The sequence below is a fragment of the Colossoma macropomum genome, unplaced genomic scaffold (genome assembly GCF_904425465.1).
Source record: "Colossoma macropomum unplaced genomic scaffold, Colossoma_macropomum, whole genome shotgun sequence".
Classification (NCBI taxonomy): Eukaryota; Metazoa; Chordata; class Actinopteri; order Characiformes; family Serrasalmidae; genus Colossoma; species Colossoma macropomum.
Genome location: NW_023494788.1, coordinates 15,595,764 through 15,604,679, shown reverse-complemented (window position 1 = coordinate 15,604,679; position 8,916 = coordinate 15,595,764). Strand labels below are relative to the sequence as shown.

Genomic DNA, 8,916 nt, shown 5'->3' with positions numbered 1-8,916 from the left:
GAGATTGCGGGCTTTTGCTGCAAATCATGCAACGTGCTTTGAAAGACCTACAAGAGAGGAAAACCTATTACCTGTCTTTGGATTTCATGTGCTTGTTATATCACTCACTCAATCATAGCTGCAAATGAAAACAATACAACAAAACACAAAACATACCATGTAATTAATACACACTTTTACTATTACTATTTAAATATGAAATAATACCTGTCAGACTTCCTCACTTTAATCAGAAATCTGTGCATAAATACTTCTCATTTCATGTGCATCAAAGATGTACATAAACCAACAGAAGAAAATGAAGAGGAAAACATACAACATAAATTTCTCCCATTAAATACTTTTACAGAAGTCAGAAATTGCCAGTCTTTTGAAAAGTTCTCTTGGTCAGAACTTCTCATCAGTACTGTCAATTCCATGAACTCTGAAGTCTTCCAGGAATCAGGCATACTGCCTGTTCTGGAGGCAATGTTTGAATGCCATTCCGCGATGCAATATGGTGCCAAGAACCTATACCAATCCATCATAATAAATCAGTTTAGCGTGGTGATTAAATTAGTGCATATGTTCAGAGTTTCATTGCCAGTCTATTTAATCTAATAGTTATTAAATGACCCCACATGGTCAGGCACTGAGCTGGGGCTTGAAAGGGGGAAAAGTCTAGAACCGAGATGACACTCAGTTGATGGTGAAAAATGATGTTACCTCCTGAACTGAGGCTATAATCATCGTCATTGTGACTATCAATAAATATGCTACATCAAGCATGCTAAATGTGCGAGTTCATCCTTAAAGATTCCAAAACCAAATTTTCCTATGTTTTTTGAAATGAAAGAGTTTATCGTAGTATGTAAACATTGCTAAAGGTTCAAAACATACCAATTATTCCCTAGTCCATACAGTCCATAGATGCAAATTAAACTGTAAAAAACAGCCAGTTTTGCATTCAGTATTTTATGATGTCATGAACAACAAATACTTTTAGATAAATCCATCTACTCAGTTTATAGCAGTTTAGTCTTTTCATTCACACTGAAGTTAGAAAGAGCATTTCAGCCTGGGCAGATTTTTGAATGAGGTACATTACAAGGCAGCCAATCTGAACAGAGCTCATTCACATATATTAGGCATAATAACAAAAACAGCCTGTTCAATTCTTAGAAATAAAGATCATGTAAATGATCATATAAAAATACATTCTGATTGTTTTGGTACATGAAACTACATGAGCACCACAAGACCTCAGGGGAAAAAGTCAAAAATAGAAGAAAAATGTAGGATATGGGCCCTTTAATGTTAAATAAACCAGCCGAGCAGTTATGGTACCTGAGAGAACTTAAACATGCCTGAACATATAATGAAGAAGGGTTGGGTTGTGCAGCATGTCTTACAGAACTTTTACTGAAGTTCACATCAGAATTTTTAAAGGGTCTGTTTCATTGCATCCCAAAGCACAAAACACATTATTTTTCCTGTGTTTGTAGGCGGTAAAAGCTCTGAGCATAGTGTGAACGTAGAAAAATATCTTTTACAGACATCATAACTCATTTTCAATAAATGCACCCCTATTGGGGCCAATCCCACATACAGTACATGGGTTATGTGTCTGCCTAACAATAGCAGTACACCAACAGCGATGAGCATAACAATATATCACATTAAAAGTAAATGTTTGCCTCGGTCAGCAACCTCTCACATAATCATCACTGTCAATTCCAGCCACTAAATCAATTTACAGCACTAGCCGCCACACTGGTGCCATAGATCATTCAGCATCTAATGTAATTCTGCTATCCAGTAGGCACAGGCTTTCTCCTAGACTGGGAAGGAATTAACTGTGTTTAATGGATGGGTATTAATCCCTCCAAGTCACAACAAAATTAAGTAATAATGTGGCCATTAATATTTCAGGCACAATAGTTCAGATTCTAGAACAGGAAGGTCCTGCACAGCCCCAGCCAAGATCTTCCATCATCACTAATGCTGGACATGAGAGAGAGAGAGAGAGAGAGAGAGAGAGAGAGAGAGAGAGAGAGAGAGAGAGAGAGAGAGAGACTGCACTTAAGAGAAAAAAGAAAAGATTACCAAAGAACCAATCAATTCTAAGATAAGAACATCCTGTAAACTCTAATGAAGCTGAAATTGGCTTGGTAGGTTCTCCTCTATGTGTAATGCATTATTTGGTGCAACCCTCACCAAGAACAGTGAAACAGTCCTGCTGCATATGCAGCTGCATTATTGATGATGCCAGTAAATCACAGGGTGTCAGTCGGCTAAAGGAAAATGAGCTTGTTATTGCTCTTTTTGTCCGTGATAGAACAGCTTGAACATTATGGAGGCAGGTCTATGCAGATCGGTCCTTTGTGGATCATTGATAGGTCCTTCTCAAGTCATGCTACTTAGTGACAATGCTCAATGTTCAAGTAATTCATATAGACATTTTATGAGGGTTTTCCATACTTTTGCTAAGTATGATGTATTGAGAATAATGCTCAGTATGTTTTCATATGTTGTAACAGTATAGCCAGTCTTGACCTGTCCCTTTTCCCATAACGTTACCATATTAGGTTGTGTTACAATGGCAACAGCTTGCTGTATCTGAAAGTTTGTTTTCACTAACAAAAAGCTCAGACACGGTCTTTCAATGGAAGGGCAACAAAACAGTTAGTCTAACAAAGCTAACCAGGTTAACACTAATCCTTTTTATAGCAAAGATTACCATTTTATACAGTGTTGTGCAAAAGTCAGGGACTATGATTCATTTATTTAATTTCTTGTCAGAACAGCTGTTAGGTATTTTATTTATTTTTCAGGTGATATCACCAAAGCGATTTGATGTTTCCATAAGGAAGTCAAAATATGTGGGAAATTAACAAGAGTTTCCAAAGCTGGAGTTTAAATACAACGCATTCCCCATTAATCTGAACAACACTGTCACCATGCAAAGAACCACTTAAGCATGCAAATGGTTCTCTAAGTGTGCATGCTTCTATGTGGAACCATTGTTTTTACTAAAGAACCCTTGAAGAACCATCTTTTCTGAGAGTGCATACCACAAAAACAGCCACCTTTAGGTAAACAGTACTTTCAAAAGATTTCATCTTTTAGAGAAGACTAGTGTTTTCAGAGCAATGGACTGGCCACAGAGCCCAGACTGCAACATTACTTGGATTGTGAGAAGAAGCAAATGCAACCAACTTCTAAGACTGAACTTTGGAGGTGTGGGAAAATATTCCTGCAGATTTCTTTGAAAAACTTAAAGCAAAGTCTGGACAAACTAAGCAATTAAGTACTAAGGCATGCTGAAAGTGAATAACTTGTACTCAAGGGCAGTTTTCACTAAAAGATAAATACATGAAGGGTGGTCTCTGACTTTTGCACAGTAGTGTACATCTGCCTGAGCAATGACAGCCTTTGATTCATGTTTATATTCAACCTATAAGTCTATAAAAGCTGAAGTGAAACAATGTAGACTATATAAATATGCATGGATCCAGAAGTCCTACAGAATAAGATCTTGGTTCATTCACACCGCACCAAATGTGAACCTGAGGTAGACAAAAGTTCAGCCAGTGTAGTACTCCTGAGAAAAGAAAAGCCACTAAGCCAAGCGCAAACGTACACAAAGCACATCTTCTTTATTACTTTCCACTTGGGTAAACAGCTAGGTATGGCATTCTATTGAATTCCCCCCTTTAAATAGACTTAATCCTCTGAGCTGGCAGAGGTTCAAAAAGCTCTCCTCTACTTTTAATTAGAAATACAGTGGCTGGTGTGGTAGCGATGCTCCGGGAGCCTTCATGCTCACATTCCAGCAGGAGTATAATTCATCATGATAGAAGAAGGCCTTGTGTACCGCTGCACAGCTGAGGGCAGCTTCTGCTCTTGCTAGGGCACAGTTATCGACAGGCTCATTACTCCAAAGCCGTAGAAAAACACACTAGGAAGAGCTGTAGTGCTAAAGCTATCACAGAGTTTTGGTTACCGTCAGCCTGCTGTTCAAAGTTTTTTCTTTCTCTTACATTTTCCAATACAGAGCCTTTTAGCCCTACTAAAAATCTCCATTAGCTGACCTGAAGTGAGTCTATTTTTACCTCTTAAACTCTAGCCTCTAGCAGCCAGTTTCCCAGACCCATATTAAACCTAAGCCTGCACTGAAAAGAATTTCCAGTGGTGATTCACTAATGGCAGTGTTGCTTAGTCAAAGACTATGCTTAATCCTTGTTCTGGAAACTAGTCCTATATCCACTTGGTGCACATTCTAGATACTCGCTTTTATAACTATATTACTTAGTTATGCCTGCAAAACAACCTATATATTCATTTTTAAGTACAGAATAATCATAACTGAAACATAAGTCTTAAGACTAATAACTGAATTTAAAAGTCAAGATGCAGATTTATGCATTGCTTCTATTGCTCACTATATAATTTATATGTAAAAACTGAGCAAAATGTTTCACCAATGGCAAACCCTGGCGTGTGTTTGTGCAGAATTGTTCTTAGACATCTGTTATTATGTAAACTTGTGCCTTTCAGGATACCCAATGACGTCATCCCAAATCTGTTCTACTGAGCTCACACAGACCCCAGGTGGTGGAACCGTGGTACTGCAGTCATCCTACCTTCTTTCTATGGACCACGAGGAAGAAAAACTCCACTTGAGCATGCTTACAGATGCATTAAACATTAATATCCATCACGATATAGAAAACAAAGCTCTCCTGAGTATGATACTGCTCACGTGTTACGGTAGGGGGTCGAATCTTCAGTGTCTGCTGCCTGTAGCGATCAGCTGGCCTGCACCTGTGCCCTCGTTCACCCACCCGCCTCTCCTCTTGGTGTCTTGAACGAAGGACAAAAATGCAAATAAGCCTTTTGTTTACAGAGAGATGACTTAATCTGGCGAGACACTCATTACAAGTCTTTTCTGTGGCTCCAGGACTTGGGCCAGGGACTCTTTGGAGAGTGAGGGAGAGAAAGAGGGAGATCTGGATCCAGGGCAGCTCAGTTTGCTCGGAGTGAGCCAGGAGCTTGTAGAACAATGCCCCTCTAGCACTGCAGCCTTTCACTCGGAGCCAAGGCCACAGCGGGAACACCAGAAAAGAACTGCGGGATCCGTGCAAATCTACTGACATCCGAGCTTTAAGCCATTCTACTCTAAAAGATACAGCATCTCGGGCCTCGACTAATTGCCTCGCTGCAGTGAAAAGCGCTGGGAGCTCGCGGACGACCCTAAAGCATCACTATCAGGTGCTGCTGCTGCTTCGGTGACTGCTGTCACGAGCCTTTGGTTGGCATAAAGACGACTGACCGAAACGAGAGCAGGTTTTTATTACCAAGCTTATGGCAAAGGAAAAGTAATGGAAGGTGCTGTTTAGGGCTTATCACACGTTTATCATGAGTGAACTGAAGCAGCTGGACTGCAGAACAAAGAGCCGAGCGCACGCACAAATGTAGGCTATAACCACGTTTTACGAGCGTTTATAGTTGCTCTCAAAGGAAAAGTGCGACGAATCGCTTTTGCTGGAGAGGAAACGAACAGCGCGAGCTAAAGTGGGCGGGGCCGCCTAGCGAAGAATTCAGGCACGGTCCTGTTGCGCTTCGTACGTGAAGTGCATGAAGAAGAGGAGCGTTGGGTGACTGTGGACGCCAGCTCTTAGTTGTTGTTTGCGTCGTCCACGTGCACTAACGCACTTTATGGCTCTTCAGCATAGCCGTAATGACCACAGTGGCCGTTCTGCTCGTTTCGCGTTACGGATCTGACTGAGAAGTGGAGAAGGCACGCTCGCTCGAAAACTTGGTTTAGAGAGAGAGAGAGAGAGAGAGAGAGAGAGAGAGAGAGAGAGAGGGAGGGAGAGAGAGAGAGAGAGAGAGAGAGAGAGAGAGAGACAGAGAGAGAGAGACAGAGACTGGAGCCCCGCCCTCTCCGCGCGCTGCTCCTGCTGTAGCCTTATAACCACACGCCTGCTGGCCAGTCCCAGAGACCCAACACAACACGAGCACTGGACTTGACTGCGCTCGATTCCTGACGCATAGATACTTTGACGGAATACTGTGCCATTTTCATTCCAAAAGAGAAGCATCATCGCTGGAGAAAAGAGAGAGAGGGAGAGAGTGAGTGAGATAGAAAGAAAGAGAAAGAGAAGAAAATGGATTTTTTAAACCACAACTACTTGAGCGCGCGCGCCTCGTACGACTACACCTTCAATTTCTGGAACGACTACCTGGGCCTGTCCACGCTGGTGACCAAGAGCAACAGCAAGCGCGGCGCGCCCGCGGGACCCAACTCCATCACGGAGTCGCTGAAGGCCACGCTGGGCCTGGACGACCCGGCGCCGTGCGCGTGCGCCCAGCCGGACTGCTGCTGCTGCTGCTGCTGCGCGCCCGCCAGCCCGCCGCCCGCCTCTCTGCTCGAGCTCAAGGAGCGCTTCTCCGTGCTGAGCCCGTTCGGTGCGCGGCTGGAGCGGGACGCGGCGTTCGGTGGAGGCGGAGGCGGGGGTGGCGGCGGCCTCGCGGGACTCGAGCTGTTCGGCGCCGAGCGCAAGGCGAGGAGACCTGCGGCGCGCGCCAAGCAGGAGCCCAAGATCTGCGTGTTCTGTCGGAATAACGGCGCGCCCGAGGAGGTGTACGGCTCGCACGTGCTGAAGACGCCCGAGGGCCGCGTGGTGTGTCCCATCCTGCGCGCGTACACCTGCCCGCTGTGCAGCGCCAACGGCGACAACGCACACACCATCAAGTACTGCCCGCTGTCCAAGGAGCAGCCCGCGCAGAGGGCGCTGAAGGGAGGGAGGGCGGTGGGGGGTAAGCGCGTGAAACTCTTCTGAGAGAGCCGTCTTCAGTATACACAACCTCCATGTATTGCACTGAACGTTTTATTGTCTCTCCTTCTTCTTCTTCTCCTCCTTCTTCTTCTTCAGATGACTGTTCCGACTGAGTCTTACCTGCTAGCCTACAGGATTTATTAAACAAATAAGATATCAATGTTTTCTGTTTAAGAAAAAAAAAAATCTTTTATATTTTTATAGATGCTTTATTTCCATAGTTTATTGTATACTTTATTCATAAAAAGAATGATATTTTCCCTTTTTTCACGCGTTAGTTTTTAGATGTTTATTAGTTGAGATTCACAGTTCATATTCAATCACGTTTGTGAGTGACGTTTTTTTTTTCGTTTGTTTGTTTCTATGGGCGAACATGAATGTTGGCGTAAACATCAGAGGAGCTGCTCTTCTGTCAGCCTCGACTATTTTTGTTTGTTTGTTTGTTTTCTTTAGTGTAAGCCAAGCTTACGCCTCGTGTCGTCTTTCAAACCAAAGTTCTGTTTGCCATGAAGCGAGCTTGAGAATGTGTCCCGTTTTCCAGGCCCTTCCATAGCCTACTGAAGTTTTCTGAGCGAAGCTGAAGTGCGCTTGCTGTGCTCGATGATGTGGCCCCGTTCCTTTCTTCCCACAATCCACCACACGCTTTCCTTCCCACCCAGGCTGACATTTAATATGGGCAAGGAGGGAAAAAAAAACCGCACAGAAACACTGAGCAAAAACACAATGGGGTCTCTGTTGCACGTACATGTACTCAGCATAACTTCATAATCAATAGATGCCCAGCCAAATTAGCCCATTTCAGAGCCCTGTACTGACAGCGTCGACTATTCTTTTCAGCCAGACTCTTTTTGAGATAGATGTCTTTATGAGGCCAATACAAGGTGCCCTTCTAATGTTTACACCCCGAGCGAGGGGAACACACACTGGAGAACATGTCTTATGGGTACCTCTGGATCTGCCCTTCTCTCAAACTTGACACCCCAACAAAAAAAAGCATGACAAGCTAGCTGTGGGGAAACAGTGGGTGGGTTATAAAAGAATGCAGTCTGATAACTCTCTTAAAAAGGGTCAGTGGTGGAACAGCACTAATGAATGTTCTTAATAAAACAAAGCTTTTTTTTGTAAAACAATGCATTTGCCCCTTTTTGCATTATGTAAAAAATGAATAAATAATGAATCCCAAAAAAAGAAAAAAAAAGATGCAACAATGTTGTGAATGTACAATTGACACTTGCAGGACTGCACGTCTCTGACCATTACGTTTACCAAAGGAATTCAATTTTAATGAAGTAAAGAACATAGATTTGCTGTATTGTAAATAAAAGCAAAAAGTTGAGTGATGTCTATTCAGTATTTTAACATTTAAAAGTGACTTCAGAGGGTACTACCTCAACAGGATTTTGTACTTACATGTAAAATGTCAACAGCAGTTTATTAATATAGCGCTGCCATTTATAATAAGGGTTTTTAATAGTATTTTTGATCTTTGTATAACATAATTGTATTTTTCTTTCATTGCATTCTACACATGGAAGTGGAATTCCAATAAGCTCTTAGCATTGTTTGCCAATAGATGATGGCTGTATATAATGACAATATCATACTTTTTTAAGTTGTTCAATGTTACATTCTTGGCGAGTGAACGAGAGAATGGAATATGTTGAAGACTTTAGACAATTTGCCACTTTTAACTGAGGTTTGTAATTAAATTAAAAGAGGAAAAAAAGAAAACACTGTTGAATTTTGTTATTTATATTTTGTCACAATTCCCTGTAAGCTGCTGTGCAGAGATAAACAAAATGAAATTCCATAGAGAAATAAACAGCTTATCAAATATTTTACTTCATGCATTCATGGTGTTCTATATGTGTATGATACATACACCCACTATGGAGTAGAGCAGAACAGTGCCAGTTGCCTTTTTTTGTTGTTTTTTTTGATGATTGTAGTGAATCACTGTTGGCTTTTGTCAGTAGATGGCCTGTTGGTCTGTATCGTGTGCTGCAGTGCCATGTGGTCTCACAATTTCAGCTCATGGAAAGAGCAGCTACAGTAGGCCTCAGGCTTTGCTGCTCGTTTGTTTTGAAAGGCC

At 42.3% G+C, this 8,916-nt stretch overlaps 1 protein-coding gene across 1 annotated transcript; it reads left to right on the top strand.

The window, feature by feature from the left end:
* Positions 1-5,843: 5,843 nt before the first annotated feature.
* nanos1 (nanos homolog 1) lies at positions 5,844-8,665 on the top strand. Its single transcript, XM_036568619.1, has one exon. It carries the CDS (start codon positions 6,153-6,155, stop codon positions 6,825-6,827), a length of 675 nt encoding a protein of 224 aa, XP_036424512.1. The 5' UTR covers positions 5,844-6,152; the 3' UTR covers positions 6,828-8,665.
* The last annotated feature ends 251 nt before the right edge of the window (positions 8,666-8,916 follow it).

Coding starts and splice junctions, on each gene's coding strand:
- nanos1 (XM_036568619.1), top strand. CDS start 6,153: ATGGATTTTTTAAACCACAACTACTTGAGCGCGCGCGCCTCGTACGAC.